Source organism: Pseudochaenichthys georgianus, chromosome 17, assembly GCF_902827115.2.
Source record: "Pseudochaenichthys georgianus chromosome 17, fPseGeo1.2, whole genome shotgun sequence".
NCBI lineage: Eukaryota > Metazoa > Chordata > Actinopteri > Perciformes > Channichthyidae > Pseudochaenichthys > Pseudochaenichthys georgianus.
In genome coordinates, this window is record NC_047519.1 from 38,807,283 (window position 1) to 38,834,064 (window position 26,782).

The 26,782-nt window shown below is 41.3% G+C and overlaps 1 protein-coding gene across 1 annotated transcript in view; it reads right to left on the minus strand.

The window, feature by feature from the left end:
• The window catches only part of LOC117462924 (neuropilin-1a-like), a 101,783-nt gene extending 85,247 nt beyond the window's left edge, over positions 1 to 16,536 (minus strand). The window contains exons 1-2 of the mRNA XM_034105292.2: positions 15,845 to 16,536; positions 14,913 to 15,087 (exon numbers count right to left, since the gene is read on the minus strand). Of these exons, the coding sequence (XP_033961183.1) occupies positions 14,913 to 15,087; positions 15,845 to 15,935 (266 nt within the window). The 5' untranslated portion in view covers positions 15,936 to 16,536. The remainder of the gene's footprint in view (positions 1 to 14,912; positions 15,088 to 15,844) is intronic.
• Between the last annotated feature and the right edge of the window lie 10,246 nt (positions 16,537 to 26,782).

The following is a 26,782-nucleotide window of genomic DNA, read 5'->3' on the forward strand; positions in this document are numbered from 1 at the left end:
TATCCATCCATCTACCCATCCATCCATCCATCTATCCATCCATCCATCTATCCATCCATCCATCCATCTATCCATCCATCCATCCATCCATCTATCCATCCATCCATCCATCTATCCATCCATCTATCCATCCATCTACCCATCCATCCATCTATCCATCCATCCATCTATCCATCCATCCATCTATGTATCCATCCATCCATCCATCCATCTATCCATCCATCTATCCATCCATCCATCCATCCATCCATCTATCTATCCATCCATCCATCTATCCATCCATCTATTCAAATCCATAGACAAAACTAAGGCAAAGTCTGCATTCCTGTTATACAGCCAATTTAGAGTTCACTTAATCACTGAAAGGTTCACGTGAGAACACTTTCACACCTCAGCCAATTGGACAGGTTTACACGGACCTGAGGCTGTTTCCCCTCCGCGCTTTGCTGAGGTGTGAAAGCTGCTGTAGCTCCAGAAAAAAAAAAACGGTCTCAACCAGATTCCCATAGAGTACACACCAATGTGGAAGCCAAGTGCTTAACAAACTTGAAGTTTACTAACTTCCTTGGAGTCACAAGTCATTTTGTCATCGGGTACATACAAAATAAAGCAAACGTATCATCCGAAGGAAACATTTGAACATTTCTAATTTCTTCTTTTAATGTTCTGCTGCATTAAAGGACATGTCGTGCACCAAGCATAACGGATCCCCCTTGCTTTCATGTAGCATTAAGACTCAAGTAACCGGGAAATAAAAAGAAACGCCTTCCGTGTATACCAAAACATTTTGCTTTCTTTAGGGCAGAGTTAATGGCGTAGAGAGTTTTGCTCCACGTTTCTGAAGAATCATAAACACAGATGAAGTCTGACGTTGAAAACTTCGTAAAACCTGAAGATTTAAGAGTATGACATCATATCAAATTAAATGCCTCGGCCATGTTGGATAAATCATCCAAATGTATTCAATCTGTTTACTTGTCTCCCATTTCCATTCTTATTGTACTTCCAATGCTCACCGTGGATTTAAATATGTTGAGCTATAAAAAAAGTAGCCAAAAATGATTCAAAACAAGCTTTATAGTCACTTTTATATCCAGCTGTTTGCTCTAATAGATGCCGCCTTATCGTGCAAAGGAGTGTGTGTGTGTGTGTGTGTGTGTGTGTGTGTGTGTGTGTGTGTGTGTGTGTGTGTGTGTGTGTGTGTGTGTGTGTGTGTGTGTGTGTGTGTGTGTGTGTGTGTGTGTGTGTGTGTGTGTGTGTGTGTGTGTGTGTGTGTGTGTGTGTGTGTGTGTGTGTGTGTGTGTGTGTGTGTGTGTGTGTGTGTGTGTGTGTGTGTGTGGCTTTTAAAACATCTGGAGAGTGTCAGCGAGTGCATCCTGTAAATCCTTACAATGCAGATGTGCTTGTGTGTGTGTGTGTGTGTGTGTGTGTGTGTGTGTGTGTGTGTGTGTGTGTGTGTGTGTGTGTGTGTGTGTGTGTGTGTGTGTGTGTGTGTGTGTGTGTGTGTGTGTGTGTGTGTGTGTGTGTGTGTGTGTGTGTGTGTGTGTGTGTGTGTGTGTGTGTGACAATGCTAACTTGGTTCCCCCCCTGCTAAACTCTCTCCTCGTTAATCTGCCCGTTAGGGATCTAATCTGACATGTGTTTTCATTTATGTGTTAAAGTCTTGCTGTGTGTGTGTGTGTGTGTGTGTGTGTGTGTGTGTGTGTGTGTGTGTGTGTGTGTGTGTGTGTGTGTGTGCGTGCGTGCGTGCGTGCGTGCGTGCGTGCGTGCGTGCGTGTGTGTGTGATTCAATATGCAGTGTTCCTTGCCTGTGTGCATGTATATCAATATGTTCCTTTGTTGTGTATTGCATGCCTGAGTATTTATACATGTGTGTGTGTCCCATGTGTGCGTCTGAGTTTATAATTGTTTAGAAAAGCTAATCCAAACAGAGTAGAGTTGCATAAAAGAAACAATAGCAGGAATCAAAGTTCACCCTTCCTCCCGTTAGACAAATATGTGCTGCCGAGAGACAAGAGTCAGCTGGAGAAAGTCAGCCGATGTTCAACCTCTGGTGGAAAGAAGGGATTCCAGTCATTAATAGATACCATATACACCCTTATTCAAATAAATTAAAAGGACAAGTCCAAGGCAGAAGGTTAATTTTGACTCCTATATGCCGCAACACTTTTTGTTTTGGCTTCCTTAGCTTTACTGACCTGCATGAGCCTTTGAAGGAATTTGAAGCCAGCTAAATGAGAATCAAAATGCTAAAAATGTATTTGCAAAGAAGGCCCACACACTACATGAATCCCTTTAAGCTACATGGCTTGGTTATTGACTGCTATCTTCTTTGCTAGCTTTACTCTCTCAGGCTAACATGATAAATGTAATCACACATTCTATCTGATAAACCAATTGTACGCTACCAAAGGCTAACAGACAGACTAAGTGTCTATCTGGTGAACATAGTAGTGTATTTAAAGGTGGGGTAGGTAAGTTTGAGAAAGCGGCTCGAGATCGCTAGAATTTGAAAATACACAACCGGAGAAAATCTGCCACTTCCTTACAGAGCCCCTCCTCCAACACACACGAACGCCACATGACCAATGAGGACACGAGATAAGTTTGTGCCCCGATGGAAGGCTGACAGGCAGGTAGGCCATCCAATCGGATTGGATGGATTACGGCTTCGACAGATGAAATTTTTTTATGGATTTGTTGTCAAAGCACTTCAGATATTCATTGCTATCGGGATGTTAAGAGCATTCCATGGAATATAACAAAAAGTGTATCTCGAGCCGGTTTCTGAAACTTACCTACCCCACCTTTAACTAACAAGTACGTTTTTTTCTCACAAACATGACCTCCTGTGGATGTTGCTCTATCCACTCCATGTGCAATAGATAACTGATGCAATAAGTCTTTTCTAGCTCAATATCCATTCGTTTTCCCAGGAACATGATTTTCCAATAAATGCTAATGTGACTCGCTCTGCTTCATGAGAAATAGTCAAGAAATAGCCACGTCAATGTTTCAAAGCCATTACATTTCAGCATGTTGTGGAGTTCTTCCCCAGTTACTCAATGCTACTTATTATGCCCCAACAATTTGGAACACTAAATCGTGCGCGTCCGCCGAAACACTTCCTATTTTTAAATCCCGACTAAAAACGCACCTATATGCCGCTGCTTTTAATTGAGCTGCCGATACTCTCACTGCAGTGCGCCTTTTAGTCATGTATTCTGTACCTGCTGTGTTTAATTATTTAATTTATTTCATTAGCTTTGCTTTTTATGCCTGTTTTTAAATGTTTTTTTAATGCTGTATTTGTTCTTAAATGTATTTTGCTTTTAATCTGTAACGCACTTTGAATCGCCACGTGCTGAAAAGTGCTATATAAATAAAATTGCCTCGCCGACTGAGTAACTTCAGGCACCTATTGTTGTTTCTTAGGCCGTTATGAATTGTTGCAATGTTGCAAACAATCTTTGCTGACAGTGGGGTTCAGAAATAAACATTGGAAAGCGAAAAGGTTCCCCGTCAGATCAGGCAGACAGCCAGCAGAAGAAGAACTGGACTGAAAATGTGACATATATGGAGTGCACATGGAGTTCAGAGAGAGAGAGAGAGAGAGAGAGAGAAAGTGATGGTGCGGGACGTGACATGATGAAATAATGTGTGACAGAACAGCCTGAGGGTGGAGGAAGACGGACAGCGAGAGGTCTGTCCCAGAGGTCGGGATGTGACTGACCGTGCCAACCCGCCTGAAGCGTCCAAGTCTGAACCCTTCTGCTCTCTTTTCCCTGTTTACTCCTCCACTTCTTGTTGTTCTCTCGTTTCTTTAAAGGTCATCTATTGTGCAAAATCCACTTTTCATGTATTTTATGAATAAACACGTGTCCCCTCTTCTTCATGTCTCTCCTACATCAACATGTGTCCCCTCTTCTTCATGTCTCTTCTATATCAACATGTGTCCCCTCTTCTTCATGTCTCCTCTACATCAACATGTGTCCCCTCTTCTTCATGTCTCTTCTACATCAACATGTGTCCCCTCTTCTTCATGTCTCTTCTACATCACCATGTGTCCCCTCTTCTTCATGTCTCTTCTACATCAACATGTGTCCCCTCTTCTTCATGTCTCTTCTACATCACCATGTGTCCCCTCTTCTTCATGTCTCTTCTACATCAACATGTGTCCCCTCTTCTTCATGTCTCTTCTACATCACCATGTGTCCCCTCTTCTCCATGTCTCTTCTACATCAACATGTGTCCCCTCTTCTCCATGTCTCTTCTAAATCAACATGTGTCCCCTCTTCTCCATGTCTCTTCTAAATCAACATGTGTCCCCTCTTCTTCATGTCTCTTCTAAATCAACATGTGTCCCCTCTTCTTCATGTCTCTTCTACATCAACATGTGGAAAGAGACTCTGAAAGTTTCAGGAACAAAGATTTTCTCTCTTTTTGATCCATTTCTATAAAAACCTGTCTGAAAATGAGCTGATCAGATTTTGGCCACTTTATGATGTCATGACGATGTGTTGGCTTGAGTCACCATTAGCCAATCAGCAACCAAGGTAACTGTTAGCAGAGTAAGCATAACTTCATTGCTGTTTAGCATCCAAATAAGCGGAGGAATAACGAAGCATCAGAGACGGTGGCATTTCATTCAACGGGCACTCCCATTGGAAGCGTGGCTTTATTTATACCCATCATTGAACTTTAACCTGTTACGCTATTGGCTTCCAGTCATGCACAACAAATAACCCCCCCCCTTATCACCTGAATCTCCTCCTAGAGCACCATTGTGTTCTTTCTAACCAAATCTCTCTCAGAGGGGCGTGGGGAGGGGCTCCTTATTCTCATCTGAATTAACAGACAGAGAATCAGCACTTTGGAAACAGGGCTGAAACAGAGGGGATTATGGGATGAGACCTGTAATATATTGATGAAAAACAGTAGGGGACCTTTAATATGTCAAACTGTGTGGATCATACTGAGTACTTTAATCTCAGCAGGGAGGACTCCCACATTCAGACCCAAATGCAACATGGGGAATTTTGAAAAGCAAAGATGGCAGGAGAAAAGGGAGAGGCAAGTTAATCTTGAGATCTTTAAATCTGTTGTTCTTTTAAAACCCTGGGGGTATTTTGTATCTCTTCTGCACAAACCGGTAAGGGCACACGAAACAGCGCTGAATAGTCAAATAGTCAAGGTTTTGTGAAAAGTTTCTGTGCATGAGAAATAACATGAGTCAGCTTCATAACAAAGTAAACATGGGATAGATATTGCATAAGACAGGACAATTGCTCATTCAGACAACAAAACAAATATCCATCTGACCTAATTCTCATGACTGTATTAAAGTAAAAAATCGAGGGGAAAAAAGAACAAACAACAATTATTTTTGTTTACGTTTTCTTGGGAGTGGGGCACGGGCTAACCGATCTGTGACAGAGGCACATTTAGTCTTCCTGTTTTGTGTGGTCGCGGTGGAACCAGAAAGTACAACCATCTGGAAGCGACGCTATTATTTTCCTTGAAACTAGCAAAGTCAGAGCCTCGGTCTAAAGCCACATAAAGGCTGAGAATCGTCAGAATATTTGTGCCGTGACACAAACATAAGACTAAACAACTGACGGCAGACTTGCTTGTTTTGCACTTTTGCAATTAGATGTCATCAAGAATGTCCTGGGAACTAAGTTTGTCCAATAATACATCCATCCATTCCTTCCTTCAAAAACAAAATCCCACATTGAATGCCCTAATTTCGATACTGGGAAGACATTGTTGGGTTGACAATTGGTGCTTTCACAAAGATATTTGATAAATAATCGTCAGTAATGTGGCTATCATTAATGGGGACCTTAAGGAAAATAAGGATCAGCTGAAAGTTTGAAAAAAGAACAATACTTCACTGTAATGCAAGTATTAAAAACGAAAACTTGCCTCGTGCGGTTTTAAGATATCTAAAATTGAAGATTAATAGAGTCATACCACAATATGGATGTATTTCCAAGCCGTACTTTCAGCCATTTGACGATTCATACATCTGTCCCGCAATTCTTCAATTCATCATTCACCTATCAAACCTTCTGAGTCATCCATCAGTTTGTTCAACTTTCTACCCGTCATCCAGAAATCGATGTATTCATCCAATCATAAATCCATTCATCCAGCAATCCTTCCAGCCATCTGTTGAATCATATATCTGTCCTAACATACCTCCATCCATCATCTCGCAATCCATCCATCCTCCAATCCATCATCCATCTCGGGGATCATACATTCATCATCCATCTCTTTGTCATCCGAATATTTATTCATCCATTGTCCAGCAATTCAATCAATCAAAACTCTATTCGACCGAAAAATCCTTCCATTCATGGCCCAACAATCAATGTAATCCTTTATCAAGCAATCATCCATCCATCAATTGAGCCATGAATCCATCCAAGCTCCAATCAGACTTCCATCTTTGGGATCATCCAACAACCAATATCAGACTATCCATCCAATCTTCCATCTGTTCATCGTTACGTCCGTTGATACATGAATCCATCCCGCCATACTTTCAGCCATCTGTTGATTCATCTGTGATTCCATACAGGGTTCATACACTTTTTCACCAATGATTTTCGATGACTTTTCCATGAATTTTACCTAATTTTCCATGACCAGAAAAATGACTCTTTCTCAGCGGTACCACTGGAACATTTTTATTTTAACATGGTAAGCTGGAAAATAAGGTCTGCATATGAAACATGTTGTGCCTATCTAAAACAAATCAAATGGGCTTACTAGCTCCTACACGCTGAAGCAACTGTAGACTAGACTAGGGCGTGATTGTAAAAATCTCTCACCAGCAAAATACCTCGTCAGTTAAATGCCATTTTACATTTCATTACTATAAGATACAGTATTTATTATCGTTATAGTATTAATATTTCGGCGATTAGATAAAATACAAATTATATTTGATGGAACTTTAGTTACATTTCCATGACTTTTCCAAAACTTTAGGAAAAATATTGTTTTCCAGAACTTTTCCAGGGCCTTTTCCATGACTTTTCAAGGTTTTTAATGACCGTAGGAACCCTGTCCATACTTGATACTATCGTCTAGCAATCAATCCATCCATGCATCCATCTGGGGTTCATCAATTCATCAACCAACCAACAAATCTATCATCCAAAAATGAATTCATCCAGAAATCCGTCCAATCATCCGTTAGCCATTCCTTCAGTTCCATCAAACAACAAATCATACCATTCTATTGACTGGTCTTTAAAATCATCCATTCATGTATTCATCCACCTACAGCATCCATCAGTCCATCTAACAATCCAATTAGCATTTTGATTCACTGATAATTCAATCCATCCAACTATTGGACCATCTCTTAACCCTAACATCCATCCGTTATCATCCATCCAACCTAAATCCGGCATATTTAAAATACTTCAATAACACTTGATTTGTTCATCAAAAGTCATCCTGATGGTGGCGAAGTCGATAGGGACTAGGCTTGGCAACTGGAAGGTCACCAGTTCAAGTCTAGGGTGGGTCAAATGCAGAGAAATAATTTCCCAAAGGGGATTAATATAGTATATCAAAGATCAGCCACTCCATTTTATTTGTATTTACTTGCACTATGTTATCTGTTATATTGTGTTGCACTGTTGGAGGAGTCTGTGACCTAAGATTTTCATTGTCATAACGAAACTGTAGCTCTGTACACATGACAATAAAAGCCTTAAATCTTGAATCAATGAAGATTAACTTTGGAAGTGATTGAAATAAACCAAATCCATGCCTGACTTTATGAACAACTTCGACCACACAGCTCCCACACATTTCCACACATGCCACGCAAATGTCTTCCCAGTGTGTGTGTGTGTGTGTGTGTGTGTGTGTGTGTGTGTGTGTGTGTGTGTGTGTGTGTGTGTGTGTGTGTGTGTGTGTGTGTGTGTGTGTGTGTGTGTGTGTGTGTGTGTGTGTGTGTGTGTTGCATCCGAGTATGTGAGCAGAGAACACACTACGCTACCACCTGCCAGCTATTACACACACATCCATCCATCAGTCCATCCCTCCCGGTTTCTCACCGGTTTCTCACACACACCGTGTTTCCAGTCATGTGACGGCTCCAGGCTGTGGGATGTCGGTCCGGTGACTATGTGTCTTCTTCAGGGAAACTGTGATTGACTAATCAGGATATACCATCAGAACAACTGGCCCTGCAGCACACTGGAGGGATGTATAGCCTCTCCATTTATTTCCTTAGGGGTCTGAACGAACTAATAGAAAAAGCTCTTTTTGGGAGGAGAGGGCTTTATGGGTTCTTATCTTATTATGGTCAAGACATTGCAGTTATTCACTTGGTTTTATTTATGTCTTTTCTATATCTGATTTCATACCATAACTGTTAAGTTGGGTATCTGGTGTCTGTGAATGCCATATCATGTGACCTATCTAAACATTAAAGTGACCAGACATAGACAGTTTGAACCAATAAAGCCAAGATATGTTCAGTTTCCAAATAAAGTCCTCTTCTGTGTATCAGTGAAAGTCTATTCGTGTCCCTGTTGGCTGCACAATAATGTGTGTTTCGCATGCACACTGAAGCTCTGTGCACACCAAATGAAGCAAACTGCAAGTGACAGAAAGTTAGGTTGCTGCGTGTGTGTGGTATTTGCAGTTATTTTGAGATTTGGTGTGTTTACGTCTTTTCTGTACCAAAGATGTTCAGTTGGGTTGGGATGTGGTGTCTGTGAAGGCTATAACATATGATTCACATAATTTGTCATACACATCAAAGCATTCAGTGACTCCTCATGGCCAGTATGAACCAGTTAAGTCAAAATGCATGGCAAAGCAAGTTCGTTCGGTGGATTTTCCAAAAGAAAATCCCCTTCTGTGAGTCAGTGTTAGTCTCTTTGTGTCCCTGTGGGCTTAAAACTGCACAAGAATGTGTGTTTCACATGCCCACTGTAGCTGCGTGTACACCGCATGAAGCATACTACAAGTGACAGAACGTTAGGTTGCTGCGTGCGCGCGCGCGCGTGTGTGTGTGTGTGTGTGTGTGTGTGTGTGTGTGTGTGTGTGTGTGTGTGTGTGTGTGTGTGTGTGTGTGTGTGTGTGTGTCGTGTACGTGTGAGGGCTCTGCCAGTACAGACTCATGTGGGAGGAAACAGTTCAGCCAACCTCTAAAAAAGATGTCCCAGATTATCCCGCCACCGACGCATGTTCCTTACCCGTGCCTCTGCTCTATTTTACCGCGCTCCGCAGGGACTCACTTTGTCGGCCACGCTAATTTCAGACGTGGACGTGAGACAAGACTCGTTCTGGTGCCGCTCCAGATTGGCTACGGGAGGGAAAGAGCCGATGGATCCTAGCACGTCTGAAGAAAAAGTGTTACTGCTTCTCGTCTAAACCAACGTCTGTTCACTGAGCGCAGATTGTGTCACTTGAGAGTTTGTGGAAGTAAAAGGTTGCCGTTGGAAATTATCACCCAGACTGTCTGCTTTACAGAAGCTTGTGACGACCCTGGGAACCAGACATTAATCCATTTAACATCAAAGTTCAACTTTAAAGATACTGCAGTGTAATTTGGGGGACTTTTGGTCAGTTTATGGTCCAGCACATTTGAGTTTCTTCTCTAACAACATGGAGCAACACTGTCTTCTTTACAGATATATCGTTTTTGTCCTTTGCATTATTTCTTTTTGATTTTTTTATGTCTGAAGTATATTGTATGTTCCACTGTTGGAGGAACTTGCTACGTTAGATTTTCATTCATAAGATTTTCGGCATAGTTATTGTGCATATGACGATAAACCCTAAAAACTTGAATCCAGCTTATAAAGAAGTCGTATTATGCTAATCTTCGAGTTAATATTTGTATTTTTGTGCCTCGACGGTGACATGTTTACATGCTTTAATGTTCAAAAGAGAGAAAAACTCCTTCTGGAGGCAACTTGTGGATATTAGCCTTTGCAGACCATTTACATGCACACAGATCTATATAACACACTAGGAAAGGGAAAAAAAAAAAAAGCATAATAGGGCCCCTTTAAATATTTTAGTGATACGTTGTCATTGTCTGGCGGATCACCTCATTTAAAAAAAAAAACTCCCGGAAAGTTCCCTCCTTCATGAATCACACCAGCAGAAAACATTTCCTGGCTGACAAATGTGTATTTTTAAGAAAGGCTGCAATTAGGGATCATAATTACAGCCTGGGTCATGAGGGTGAAGGGGAAGATATTTTGTCACACAGATGTAGGAAATGTAGCCTCCGTTTTCTTGTGCTAAGGCTGCTCTCGTTTGGCAGGGGAACTGCAGACATGTTTCACAGCACTGGAACACATTTGTTCCATTTTGGTCCAGTAATTTAATTATGGGTCTGGGAGAAATGGGCAAGCAGAGACAAGGCAATCTGATGGGGGAGGAAGAGGAGGAGGAGGAGGAGGAGGAAGAGGAGGGGGAGTGTCGTTCCAACAAAACAATTCAATCATGAGAGTACGTTTGAATTAAATAATGTGGGAGTGTTATTTAAATTGTCCGGTAACCTAAAGGCCACTGGCTTGATTTCCCAAAAGACCCTGAAGCCTACAAGATAAGCTGTTAAAAGAGTTACTGGATAAAAGCTAAATAAACAATGTTGTTCTTTAGAATTGTGTTTAATTAAGTCAAGAAACAATCAGTGGATTCATTACGTTTCACGTTTCACACATTGAGATTATTTGGTAGTCATTAACGTAATTTTTATGATTTTTAATGGAATTTATTTGGGATTTTCGACTGTTTGTTGTAAAAAAACGTTCATTGTCGATTAAAATACCAATTACTTTATCGGTTATTTAAATGTATTGTCCAACATACAGTCCACACAACCATGAGATGTTCAGTTTGCAATAATGTAAAACTGAAAAACTGAGAAAGTCCTCACATTTGACCGGCTGGACCGACGGGATGTGGAGTCTTGATATGTTGGATAACAAGCTGTTGATTGACTGTTAAACAAGCTGTTTTAGATTGACTATGCTACACATTCCTACAGAACACATTCCCAGTTCTGTCACTCCTCTCTATCGGGACATCAGAGGTCAGAGGTCAGATCTTGGACTGATGGAGATTAAGGATTTGCTCATGGACCCAGCAGAACAGATGCAGTCTCATGTCAACAACAACCTCAATTAATGATAGCACTTGATTCTCCACTTTATTCCAAGTCACTGTATCCGGTCACATCCTCACTGACTGATCGTATCTCAGAGCTGACGTTGGCATCAAACAGTGAAATCAAACTCCTAAATATCATCTCAGGACATTTTTAAGTGGAGCTGCGGTCTCGCCAAAGGCTTAAGACCCACCCCCCCCCCCCACCACCCAGCCTCAATGGGCATATTTCGAACATTTGACTCGCTCCCAAACACAACAGTGCTGCTGCCAAGTCAGAGAGCCATGAGCTACACCCATCATCGTCCAACATAAACTCACACAACAAATAATGAAAGCAATCGAGCAAAACGGAGACCTCTAAGAAACATGACATGTTGAGGTGGCTGTCGGACAGTCACAGGTTTGAATCCTGTGGCAGTAAGAGGGCGTCAATCTTGAAGAGGCCTTATCAAGATTTTTGGGGGGATTTTCCTTTCTTGTAGTGTGTTACTGTATATAGGTTTGTGTGCATGCAAATGGTCTGCAAAGGCTACAATCCTCCATTTGACTCCTTTGTTTACATCCGAAACATAGTGACATCACTATATAACAATCGCGCTTCAATTGGCTAGCGCTCCAACACATTGTACGTGATAGGTTAAGGGGCGGGACTTCTCTAAGCTGGTTGACCAATCACAACAGAGCAGGCCAGCTAACCAATCAGAGCAGACTGGGCTCTGGTTTCAGACAGAGGGTGAAAAGAGGTGCTGCAGCACAGGCAGTATGAGACTCTACATACTGATATACACCTGCACATCAGCAGGAGAGGACTCTTTAAAGCAGAGACACTACATACTGATATACACCTGAATATCAGCAGGAGAGGACTCTTTAAAGTAGAGACACTACATACTGATATACACCTGAACATCAGCAGGAGAGGACTCTTTAAAGTAGGGACACTACATACTGATATACACCTGAACATCAGCAGGAGAGGACTCTTTAAAGTAGAGACACTACATACTGATATACACATGAACATCAGCAGGAGAGGACTCTTTAAAGTAGGGACACTACATACTGATATACACCTGAACATCAGCAGGAGAGGACTCTTTAAAGTAGGGACACTACATACTGATATACACCTGAACATCAGCAGGAGAGGACTCTTTAAAGTAGGGACACTACATACTGATATACACCTGAACATCAGCAGGAGAGGACTCTTTAAAGTAGAGACACTACATACTGATATACACCTGAACATCAGCAGGAGAGGACTCTTTAAAGTAGAGACACTACATACTGATATACACCTGAACATCAGCAGAAGAGGACTCTTTAAAGTAGAGACACTACATACTGATATACACCTGAACATCAGCAGGAGAGGACTCTTTAAAGTAGGGACACTACATACTGATATACACCTGAACATCAGCAGGAGAGGACTCTTTAAAGTAGAGACACTACATACTGATATACACCTGAACATCAGCAGGAGAGGACTCTTTAAAGTAGAGACACTACATACTGATATACACCTGAACATCAGCAGGAGAGGACTCTTTAAAGTAGGGACACTACATACTGATATACACCTGAACATCAGCAGGAGAGGACTCTTTAAAGTAGAGACACTACATACTGATATACACCTGAACATCAGCAGGAGAGGACTCTTTAAAGTAGAGACACTACATACTGATATGAATCAGAACATTTGCATAATAGGGCCCCTTTAAGTGTATTATGTAAGACAACGAAACAATGTACCCCTGAAAAAAAGAACGCAAGACGTTTAGGATAAAAAATGTGTCCTCAGGTATACATCCTGATAAAGTTTTACAGGTAATTAGTAATTGTAACAGATAACCCCCTCTTAACCCTGCTCAAACCCTTCCTCTGGTACTCAGTCTGATGCGAGACGCCGATCTGTTCCTACAGGATGTAAGAAGATATCACTCAGATGTTAAGCACACATTAAACCATGATTACACACAGCGCATTAACCTATGGAAAAGTAATTTAAGCAGACAATAATACTCGGCTGGTCGAGTACTAAGGGCCTAACCACTGACTAAAGTTTTATTACACAGATTTATTAGATTTCATTAAGTACTTAAACTGCATTATTACATACTTATATTGCTCCATGGGTTACACGAAATAAGGTCTTTGCAGAATGAGGTGTTCCTGGAGAAAAGCTTACAACACGGAGAAAGGTGTGTGATCCACAAAAAGGACACACAATATTCACTAACTGTCCTCGTGCTTTACGAGTCCCTCGGTGGTGAAACGTGATCCAATAGTATTGGAGGAGCCATCTGTGGGACAGCGCTGTGCAGCCGGCCGTGATTTACGCGGGAGCCGTTTATGAAGCTTTTAAAAAAGACAGAGGAGCCGACATAAAAACAGGCTTATTTATGGAAGAGAGCAACACATGGGCTGCTGTGTGGATGCACACAATCGAGAGTGTGTGTCCCGGGTCAAAGAGAGGCGGGACAAGGCCGCGTGTGTGTGTGTGTGTGTGTGTGTGTGTGTGTGTGTGTGTGTGTGTGTGTGTGTGTGTGTGTGTGTGTGTGTGTGTGTGTGTGTGTGTGTGTGTGTGTGTGTGTGTGTGTGTGTGTGTGTGTGTGTGTGTGTGTGTGTGTGTGTGTGTGTGTGTGTGTGTGTGTGTGTGTGTGTGTGTGTGTGTGTTTGTTTACAGGTTTACAGGTTTAGTGGAGTTATGCCCAGGAAGCAGAATGTGCAGGAATGATTTGTATTGTCTGGAAGGAAAAAGACACATATAAAAGTTTCCAGAGTCTAAACTCATATCAAATCTATTGTTTGACCAAAAGACTCAAAACGAATGCCATTTTAATGAACAAATGCCACACTTTGCACACGTTACTTATAACGTATATGTCCTATGTTGATAGATTCTTATAATTGTAGGTCAGTCTATCGTAGTGTATTCTACTGTATTCTGTATTTGTGTGCACTCTATAGATACTCATATGCATCTATTAATATGTTTTTATTTGTATTTCATTTGCAATGCCTTGTATACATGCTTCTGTAACTAAACCATTTCCCAATGTAGGCTTAATAAAGTACATCTTATGTTAGGAAGGAAACATAGAAGGCAATGAAAAGCAGTCTTTGTGTTGGACGAGCAGACAAAGTGAATTTGGTTAGCGATTCTTTTTGTGGAAATTGATTTAAAAACCTTCTGCTTCACATATAAAAGTCGATGAACAAGCACAATGTGTGAAAAGATGATTGCTCCAGACAAAAAACCTCGGCTTATGTTTCCAAAATCCTCAGACTCACAAAAACCTGATGGCAGCACTTCCAACAATTTGCAAAACTAAATTAGATCCTCAACGTTGTATTCCTTCTCACAAAAGAGCTCGATTCCTCCTCCAAATACAAGCAGGTACACTCCGCCTGTCGCTAGATGAAAAGTAAACACCATTTCTCCATTCCTGCAATGAGCAAACTGAACTCTGAAAGATTTACTCTCCTCTAAAAGCACTGCCAACAACCCCAAGCAGAGACACACAGCCACGCCTCCTGATTAAGTATGGATTACAAAACCCATCAAACCCCATTTCTTGAGAGCCATATCTCAAACACCCTGTTCCCTGGGAGCAGATGTTTTCATCCTTGACCAATAGGTGGCAGAGTTTCACGCTGTATCCAGGCAGGATTGAGGAGTAAAGGGAAGGGTGGGAGGTTCATCGAGAAGAGAGAGAGAGTGAGGAGTGAAATCTTACTTGCAGTCTCTGTCCTCCAGATCAAAATGCGGATTGAAGTTGATGAGGATCTTCTGCCCGGGCTCCGGGGCTGAGATCACCCACACGCACTGCTGGGAGGGCGGGTACGCGCCTGGATATCCGGGGGAGGTCAGGTAGTCCGGGGTGTGGATCTCGATAGTCCCCCCGCATTTATCTGCGAGAGAGAGAGAGGGGAGAAAGTTAAGTTAGGAGAAGGAAATGGACTATTTAACGCACTGATTTGCACTCAGATTTAGGGTTTAGGAAGCTCGGGATGTCCATAAATCCACACACATATGTTGACATCCTGCACCTCCACACAATCTGATTTCTATCAAGCCTCAACAAGGTGTTAAAACACCCCATTATATTCATTTAGAAAAAAGGTGCCATCCTTGCCATACGCTGTGCCTGTATAGGTGAAGTCTGCGTTATTCTTCCCCTGCAAACAGGCGGCATGAAAACATGTCATTTTCTAAATGAATAATTTATGAAATTACTCGCAGCCTGAGCTCGAGCTCAAGCGTCAGCGCGCAAAGGCTCCAAAATTCATCTCCGAATGGATGAAGCGCGGACAAACCATCAACAATTTGTTTTTATTTCCACTATAATGTGGAAATCTTAACAAAGGTGTGTCTGTGATGGTACATTGTCAGTTTGCATTCATTGTAAGGTACTTTTAAGGGTCTTTTTTGTATCGCTAATATTCTAACAATCGGTGTATTTTCTATAATATCCTTGGTTCCTCTATTAGGGTGATTACAGCAGGATACACACAGTATGTATGTGACTAAGTTGATCCCCTGCAGACGTGCTCTCACAGGGAGAAGCCCAGGCATGAACAGGTGAGAGGCAACAATGGTGCAAAATGATGCAAAATGAATCAGCCTGTTGTCAAGCCACATGTATTCACACAAGCAGTCAACACCTACCAGTCTGAGTCAACGAAGCAACCAGGATGACTTGGGTGAACATGAACAATAGCAATCCACTACGCATCCTTAGATTGTACAAAACAGACATGATGTCAAGGGAAAATAAAGGCAAACGGGAGGGGGGAACGTCCAGAGGGGGGGTTTACGTCCAAAAGCGACACAAATACGCGCAGATTGTCTCAAAGTAAGAGATGTGGTTGTTGTAGGCTCCTCAGCATCCTGCGAGCTTCAGCACCAAACCCCCGTGTCTGTCAGGGGACAACTTGCCATCTAAATACAAAATATAATCCAAAAAGCAGGGAAGATTAAAAATGAAAACAGGGAAAATCCAGAAGTGGCAGTTTGCGATTCTTCATCAAACCTTGGGGAAACAGGATCGATACTTCCAAGTGGAAAATGAAAGAAGGAGCAATCAGTAGTTAACCGGTTTTCAGTGAAAAGCCAGCGGAACATCGGAGGGTAAGCTCTCCAGATTTCACTCCGTATTTCTCTCTCCGCCTCTTTCTCTCTCTGTGGTCACAGCAGAAATGTCAGAATACGAAGCGAGTCGTGAAAGTATAACAGCGGAATTTCCACTCCCAAAATTCCTGCTGCGAGACGCAACCAAGAAGCAGCGACCGACCGCTACGAGAGGCGCGAGCAAACTGACACCGTGCGCCCTCTGTGCGCTTGCGATGCATGAGAGGCACAAAACTGCGCACGCAAACTCCCGCCGGCTGTGAGGCTGGTGCGAGGAGTGGGCAGTGTCCACATCTGAGCTCTGTCACAACCTTTATTCTAACATGGTCAAAACGCGCAGCGGAGGATTCAAACAGGATGGACGTGTCTCTTTTTGGGGGGATCTACATGTGGTTGTTATCCCACGGACTCAATATTAACGGGTTATGCATACAGGGAATGCGCTTTGGTTTATAAGGATGCATTTACACAGTAAGAGGAGTTACGTTGTAGAAAGGGAGCACATATATAACTATTATAACATACATTATTAAATTGAATAAAACTAATAAAATATACAAATACATAGGATGCTCAATAACAATATGCAAATTATTCCGGGGGATAAAATATGTGCAGGATAGCTATGGGCATAGATATGTCTCATAATTATTTGTGTGAACATACAAATAATTTGTGTGTAAATATGTGATATGTAAATGTAAAACACCACAAATGTATTTAAAAGATTTGCAAACTCACAAATAAATGTGCAAGTGTAAAACGGATCTGCAAATACGCTAAATATTTTCACAAATAAAAAAAAGATCTGTGAATATCTCTTTAACATTTACAACTTTCGATCAGGCATTTCTGAATCCATTTTGTATTTGTCGACCAAAAATGCGCTTGCGTATCTCAAATCTCTGCTCGTGGATCGTCTTTTTACACACACGGAATTTTGAGACATATTTTCCGCCGGTCTCTTCTAAAATCTAATCGTGTCACTCGGTTATTTTCGGAAACCACGTGATTGCCCGCTGATGGCGACATTTCCGCATGATTTCAAAGTAAGAGCATGATGGTTTGTTTAATGCTCTGTTTTTATATTATAATGAACAGCGGAACGTTAGATGCATTCTTTATCACCACCACCACCACCATCATCATCATCATCATCATCATCATCATCATCATCATCATCATCATCATCATCATCATCCTCATGTTATAGTGATACAGTTAGTTTGTGTTAGTTTATTAGTTCAATACAGCATATATCGAGCACATGCAGTGATGTTGAAGTACAGGCTATACACCACTTTCGGGTCCCGGGGGAGCAGCTGGCAGCGAAGCAGCCCAGTTAAAACTCTTTGTTCATTGTTTGTTGTGTATTCAGTCAAGCGGGTCAAAGTTACAATGTAAAATTGTAAGTACAATGTAAAGTCCTGTGCTCTGCAGGTGCCGGTAAAGAGCAATAGAATGACAAAACCTTTCCAAACAAAACAACTAGTAGGGCAGGCAGGCAGGCAGGCAGGCAGGCGGAGGGGCTATTGCTCTAAACTGGAAAAAGGGCCTCCCCCCGAACAAAAACACAAGACCTTTTTTTAATGTAAAAGAAACCAAATGATTATTACATCAACTAAATTGAACAGTAATTCACATCTCATAACAAAATAACCTAAGGCGACTAGGCCTACTTGCATTCGGTGACTTCATTTCAAAAATAAAAATCAGGGACATTTTTTGTTTTGCGGTCCATATCTCATTAAAATATCTAATCTTAGTAACTATTAAAGACAAAATGGGGACAATTCTGTTATAATGTAGTTTGACCTGTCTGTGCAGTCCAGACATACTGATAAAATAGGGCCTCTAACCAGGGGTTGAATTGGGCCGGGGCTGTCCGGGGCTCAGCCCCGGCACACGATGCTCTGACGTCATCGCCCTCGCTCATTTGTCATTTGTTTAAGCCATAATGTATTTAGGGTCGATATGTGTTGACTTTAAAATTTAAAATAGCAGATCTCTGTGACAGGATATAGTTTTTCCGCTTAGTGAACGTGTGTCTCTGCTCCGATCAGGAGCTGCAGCACCGTGGCTCCTTCGTGCAGAGAGTCTGCAGCGGTGTGTGTGTGTGTGTGTGTGTGTGTGTGTGTGTGTGTGTGTGTGTGTGTGTGTGTGTGTGTGTGTGTGTGTGTGTGTGTGTGTGTGTGTGTGTGTGTGTGTGTGTGTGTGTGTGTGTGTGTGTGTGCAGAAGTATGCAGTGGTACCGCCAAACCCCCGACCCGTCTTGCAACACGGAGCCCGTTTCCTACACCATCAGGGCCGGTTCTAACCAATTTGCTGCCCTAGGCGAGATTTTAGCTGGCGCCCCCCCCTGCCAGAAAATCGTTCAGTAGAACAAATAAAAGTACCCAAGGAATACACAATAATATATAAAAAATAAATGATAAATCTCTACAAAAGACCAATGCACCACAAAAACAGAAACTTATTGACATGTTGGTTATATACATCAAAAAGGCTTCAAATGTATTCAGTATTATATGAACATGTTTTAATTGGGGTGAGGACATCACTTCCTCTAGGGGGGTCCGGGGTATGGCCCCCCGAGAAGAAATGTTTGAACATTTAAAGTAAAATGCTTCAATCTGGTGCACTTAGAGCACACATTACTAGAGACCTGATCTAGGGGGTACAACTCTAACGGCCCGTCCACACAGCGGCGTGCGTTGAAGCTTCCCGGCGGGCGTGTCTGAAACTCAACCAACAACCAATCACATGAATCTCCCACCCCTGACATACAAGCAGCGGTTTGATTGGCTAGAGCTTGTACTGTCATATGATTCGATTGGCTGACGCTTCTGCCGTGGCTTCAAAACTTGAACATTGCTCAACTTTTGCAGCGAGCCACGCCAGCAAAGTGACGTCACCCCATTCAAAGTGAATGGTGAAGCTTGCAACGCACGCCGCTGTGTGGACGGGCCGTAAAACACCCATATGAAAAAGATCGGTTTATATTTTAATAACCAAATATGTGAACATAACCAATAACCTACCATAGCCAATAACAAATAAATGCAACTTGTTTTATTTTTGTTGTTTATTCATATTTTATTTTACCTAGTTAACATTTAAGCGTATCTCTCAAGTTTTAAACGATATTTTTGGTTACTGTCCTATAGTATACATTGAAATGATTTCCAACCTGTTTACCCCAATAATTATAAAAGAGTGCCTTGGAAATATTTGTTTACATAAATTGCATTTATCTCTCTCGCTCGATCCCACGCCCACTTTGGCTGTGAGCTGCGGGTGCCTGATAAGCCAACACCCCCCACTTTCATCACTTACAGCGCCCATCGTACGGGGCAAATGAAAAGTGTAACCGGGGTGAAAAGGGTGTTACCTTGACTTAATTATGAATGTTGTTACATCAAGGCCGAAAATTAGGATGAGCGCAAACAGTCAAAATGTTATTTTCCCTCCCAGAGCTGCCAGCGCAGAGCCCCCCCCCACCCCCCCCCCCCAGATCTGGCGCCCTAGGCAACCGCCTATGCCAAAACCCGGCCCTGACTTAACCTAACAACTTATTTAAGTTGTTTTCACAATTACTAATGTCATGTTTTTTTATTCTTGAAGAGAATGTATTTTTTTCTGGCATTCTTCCAGGATTAACAAAAATAAGAATAACATTGAGAACAATCTTTGAAGTAAATGGCTGTTGTTAAACGCTTCCCACATTTACTTCAATCGTATAATAGAAAAGATAAAAGTACCCAAGGAATACACAATAGAATATATAAAGAATAAATGAAAAATCTCTACAAAAGACCAATATACTACAAAAACAGAAACGTATTGACATGTTGGTAATGTACATCAAAAAGGCTTCAAAGGTATTCGGTATTATATGAACATATTTGAATTGGGGTGTGGACGTCACATCCTCTAGGGGGGTCCGGGGTATGCTCCCCCCAGGAAGAAATGTTTGAACATTTAAAGTAAAATGCTTCAATCGGGTGCACTTTGAGCACACATTACTAGAGACCTGACCTAGGGGGTACAACTCTAAACACCCATATGAAAAAGATCGGTTTATATTTTAATAACCAAATATGTGAACATAACCAATAACCTACCATAGCCAATAACAAATAAATGCAACTTGTTTTATTTTTGTTGTTCATTCATATTTTATTTTACCTAGTTAACATTTAAGCGTATCTCTCAAGTTTTAAACGATATTTTTGGTTACTGTCCTATAGTATACATTGAAATGATTTCAAACCTGTTTACCCCAATAATTATAAAAGAGTGCCTTGGAAATATTTGTTTACATAAATTGCATTTATCTCTCTCGCCCGATCCCACGCCCACTTTGGCTGTGAGCTGCGGACGCCAGATAAGCCAACACCCTCCACTTTCATCACTTACAGCGTCCATCGTACGGGGCAAATGAAAAGTGTAACCGGGGTGAAAAGGGTGTTACCTTGACTTAATTATGAATGTTGTTACATCAAGGCCGAACATTAGGATGAGCGCAAACAGTCAAAATGTCGCCCTAGGCGACCGCCTATGTCGCCTATGCCAAGAACCGGCCCTGTACACCATTCTAAATGTATGTCTGCATAAAGCTGAGTTATGATCGGTCATCATAACACAGAATTTGGTGATGATTAAATAGTTCACAGTGAGATTTACTCCCATACTTTTGGCTATACTCACGCAGCCCTACAAATGAATTGAGATTTCCACATAAATGTTCTTTAGCAAGTGTGCAGAGCAGTGTTGATTTAAAAAAGCAATTTGAAGGTTGGATATTTGTAAACCTTTTTTTGTGTATATATATATTCATAATTTAAGATGTAAATGAATTCCAGTTTATTTGTAGTACTTTCTATTTTTATTGTGACATTTGGTGGCATCAATGTCTGCATGTGATACAGATGGAGCAGTTGCTTTAGGGCCACAGTGTAGGCCTACAGTATATCCCTTAAGGTCAAATAATGAGATCCTCGACCTCCGCCCCCCCTCTCGCACCTCCACACAGAGCCCCCCCACATATCAAATCCCAATTTAACCCCTGCTTCTAACTAATTAGGCTACCTTAAATAAACTCACCAATTAATGAAACCAGTTCAATACGCATTATTCTTATTCTTATCATTATGAGCGCAGCCAGTAACGGTAAGGTATCTAATTACTTATTTAGGCTATTTAGTAACTTAATAACAGAGATGGTCAAACTAAAGTGGTAGAGACATGGCAGAAATCCTACAATGAAGCGGGACATTGAGGTATTCACCCATGAGAGGGCGATCAAGAAAAGAGAGCGAGCGGCCCGTTGAGGGAGTTTACAGATGAAAAGACACACAATAACAACAAGCAGGCTATATTTAGGTGTTTTTTTGTAAATAACCAACGGTATCAAGAGGAAGTAAAGTCCCCTCTTTTGTCCCTTATACCCTAACTGCCATGAGTCAACTCAAAATCAAGTTTCGAAAATCCGACACTGAGGTGGTCTTAACGCACCGGCAGATGACAGCGCTGACAAAGTGTGTTTCCCGCAGCGAGACGCTACTAATTGTGGGCTTATCATGTTGATTCGGCCACAACAGAAAAAAGAAAAACAAACTCTCGCTCTCTCCAGAGGGGCAAGTCAGCCAAAAAGGCCAAACGGGCCCTGGCAACATTAGCCCGTACCTGTGCACGTCCCTGGTAGGCAGACAGGCAGGCAGACAGACAGACAGGTAGATAGACAGATGGACAGATGGACAGGTAGATGGATATCATATATAGATAGATACTTCATTCATCCCAAATTGTGAAATGTGTGGAAACAAGTATAAACACAATAACATTAAATACAAATGAAAGCAATAGACAGGAATATATGCATATACACAGTGGCGGCCGGCCCATAGGGGCGCCGCCCCACCTCTTGCCAGATACAAAATAAAAAATTAAAATTAAAATTAAATAAAAAAATATATATTTAAAAAATATATATTTAAAAACTATATATATTTTATATTTTAATTTTTAATGAACAAGGTAAATATCATACAATTGGTATCACAAAAATGTATAATCTACAATACAATCTCGTTTAAAATTGTGTTACGATGTCTAAAGTTACTGATAAGTCACCTGTTTCCTGCCTGGCCTTGCCCATGGCATTAGTTTATCATTACCGGGCAGAGCCCCCGAGCGAAACAGCAGCAACCAGCACGTTGCAAAAGTCTCAATAGTAAACTGTGCCGCCGAAACATAATTTCAGCCAATCAGCGCCGTCAAATATTTTGGTCACGTGGGCGCTCACGTTGGCGCCCATGTTGCTTACGTGCGTTGACGTGAGTTGTTTTTTAGACTCGTGAGTGACCAAGGTGACGCAGTATTTGGATGAGAATGGTGTGCAGGTGGAGTCGCCGGAACCTCGGTCCGCCCAAGAGCTGCTCTCCAATCCTTTTGAAAGGAGAAGTTTGGGAGATAAATTGATACTTAAAGACCTTGGACCGAACCAACCCGATTTGTATATATCACAACAAGCTCGTGAAAAAGACAAAACGTATCAACAAGGCTTCTCACATGGCTAGCTGGATGCAAACAGGTAAATGCTATCTTTTGTTTCACATGCTTGCTCTTCAAACAGCCGGGGACAGATACGATCTGTTCAGAAACTAGACAAAAGTTAAACAAGTACAAACCACAGACTGTCTGTGTCATGGAGAATACAGTCGCTGGTTTATTCATGTCTGTAGGCGAATATTCGCATCGCGTCCGGTCTGAACGCAACATTAAAGCGAGCTCCGCGCTGCACTGGAAACGCGCCATTACATCACCAGAAGTCCTAATTTAAGGGGTCATTTCTCCCAAAAAAAAATGTTTTACTCACTCTATCAATAGCCCCACCAAAAATATTTTCCACCAGCCTCCACTGCATATACAGTAGAAAGGACACGATGAATATTATAACATTTAATGTAGCCTATGAAGGCTAACCTAAATACGGTGCTTTTCTACAGATTACTTTATTACTGCACTGGTAAAGTAAAATTAGGCCGATTAATAAGATGTGAAGTGCTTTGTAACTTCGACCCGCTTGACTGAATACACAACAAACAATGAAGAAAGAGTTTTATCTGGTCTGCTTTGCTGCCAGCTGCTCCCCGGGACCCGAAAGTGGCGTAGGCTATAGCCTGTACTTCAACATCAACGAAAGTGCTCGATATATGCTGTATTGAACCAATAAACTAACACAAACTAACTGTGTCACTATAACATGATGAGGATGATGATGAGGATGATGATGATGATGATGATGATGATGATGATGATGATGATAAAAAATGCATCTAACGTTCCGCTGTTCATTATAATATAAAAACAGAGCATTAAACAAACCATCATGCTCTTACTTTGAAATCATGCGGAAATGTCGCCATCAGCGGGCAATCACGTGGTTTCCGAAAATAACCGAGTGACACGAGTAGATTTTAGAAGAGACCGGCGGAAAATATGTCTCAAAATTCCGTGTGTGTAAAAAGACGATCCACGAGCAGAGATTTGAGATACGCAAGCACATTTTTGGTCGACAAATACAAAATGGATTCACAAATGCCTGATCGAAAGTTGTAAATGTTAAAGAGATATTCACAGATCTTTTTTTTATTTGTGAAAATATTTAGCGTATTTGCAGATCCGTTTTACACACAAATTATTTGTATGTTCACACAAATAATTATGAGACATATCTATGCCCATAGATATCAGTTCGAAAGACCTATTGTGAAAATATGTCACAAAAAAAAGTCAATTAAGAATGTGACAAATATAAAATAAAATATCTAGTCAGATCTATAGATCCGTTTTGGCTGTTTTGATGATGTAAATGCAGAGAATGAGTTCAAACAATCAGATTATAAAGTGCACGCGGCATTTTGTTTAATGTGAAAACATGTTATTGCATTTTCTTTTTAAACAACATATGCCTTTATTAACTTGTTAAAAACAAAACTTAACCAAAAGATGTTGAACTTTGAAGGTTATTTAACTTAACCCTCCTGTTGTCTTCTGGTCAAATTACATTACATTACATTACATTACATTTAGCTGACGCTTTTATCCAAAGCGACTTACAATAAGTACATTCGACCAGGAAGACACAACCTTGAGGAAAACAGAATCATATAAGAACATCAGGTTTCAAAGAGCCAATCGTTTCAAGTGCTACTCAACTGGCTTTAGATAAGCCAGTCCTTTATTAGTATATAAGTGCTCTGTTAGCAGTTCTTTGTTAGTCATTCTATCGCTCGAAGTGGAGTCGAAAGAGATGAGTTTTCAGTCTGCGCCGGAAGGTGTGTAAGCTATCTGCTGTCCTGATTTCAATGGGGAGCTCATTCCACCATCTTGGAGCCAGGATAGCAAATCCACGTGTTTCTGCTGATGGGAACTTGGGTCCCCCTCGCAGTGAGGGTGCAGCGAGCCGTTTGGCTGATGCAGAACGTAGAGCACGTGCTGGGGTGTACGGTTTAACCATGTCCTGGATGTAGGAAGGGCCAGATCCATTCACAGCATGGTACGCAAGTACCAGTGTCTTGAAGTGGATTCTAGCAGTTACCGGAAGCCAGTGGAGGGAGCGGAGGAGCGGAGTGGTGTGGGAAAATGTTGGAAGGTTGAAGACCAGACGAGCCGCTGCATTCTGGATGAGCTGCAGGTCGGATGGCACATGCAGGTAGACCAGCCAGGAGGGAGATGCAGTAGTCTAGGCGTAAATCTGACCGATTTACTACTTTCATCAATCATAACTTTTTTGTTTTACATTCGATTGCATTCAGGCTTCATGACATCCTTCACAGCAGACATTTGAACATATACAATGGCTGATCACCACTTTCATTGAGTTTTGGATGAGTTAGTCAACTTTGTAACACCCATGGTGTTCCCGATCTAAAATGACCGCCATAAAGAAAAGGAATTAGTAACCATCCAGATCAGATAAAACACACACACACACACACACACACACACACACACACACACACACACACACACACACACACACACACACACACACACACACACACACACACACACACACACACACACACACACACACAGAACAATTTGATACATTTCCCGCTCTTATGTGCCCCTCCCCCCACATGGATCACACCAGGCACACGCAGTACATGTTCAGTGTCTGTTCTTTGTATATTGACTGCAGTTCTTCGTGTGTACCACTAGTCTGATACAATATGTACAGTTTGAAAGGGTGTGAAATGAAATGTGGTGATGATTAATGGTTTTTGTGTTAATGTAATAGCAGTTAAAACAGGACCGGTCCGCGAACACCAAAGTGAGGGGGGGGAAACGAAGACGATAGAAGGGTTAACTGATGAAGAAAACGTACTTATGGACTAAATGAATAGCGATGTTATCCGTTAGTGAATATAAAGGGTCCTGAAAACCGTCACATCGTTTAATAAACCCATGGATTTATCTCTTCATTTTTACCTTAAATAAAATAATCAATATGCCTTTCCTCCATTCCGGTGATGAAGTATGATGGGAGAGCACTGGGTAATCTTGAGATTCACACTATTGGATGATATTATATTGAATAAAAAGCTGGAAGAAATGAAGAAAGAGGCAGTAGCTGACTTCAAAAGAAGAAATATCACCCATTAGCAAAAGAGACTGTTTCGCCTATTCAGGGTGTATTGAAGATGCACAGAAATAAGCAATGTATACTTGATAGATCAAATGTTGGATTTAGAATATCAAAACTAGCAGGTCTCCCTTGAAAAAGAGATCAATGACCTCAATGGGATTTATCTGTATAAATAAAGGTTTGAAATTAAATTAAAAAGGTCAAAATATTGCATTTTTTTTTGCTTTAGTTTAGTCTAAATCATCATTTAGAAAGATACAAGGTACCAAAAATACAACTCAAATATGAAATGATTGAATACAGAAAGACACACTTCAATTATCAGAACATTTTACACATTTGTGGTTCCTTTCAAAACATGTTTTTGTGGTAAATGGTCATTAACTGGTGGAGTTTTGGCTAACGACCTCAGTGTCTGTAGTAAAAACCCCTTTCCTCCCTGATGTAACTGTACTGTTTGTAATTAACCAGAGCTTCTTGATTCCTCAGCTCATCTTTCCTTGCTAAACAAAGATAAAGATATGATTAGCAGGCACTTAAAGGAGCTGCTAATGACTCGCTGCTTTGTATTAGCGCAGTGTAATTCATTATAACGACAGACTTTAAGAAAACTGTTTATTTCAGCAATCAGGAGCTGCTTAGCATTCCTGAATGTCAGCGTTCCCATCCTCACTGAAGACCATCGGTGTGCCGTTAAATCACTTCGGCTGGTTAAGGCCGCTGTCATAGGAGGAGATGTTGGTGCTAAATGTTATTACTGTCCAATAATAACTCTAGATTTGGTGATTTGTGGTCCATTTAAAACTATTTGGATTATC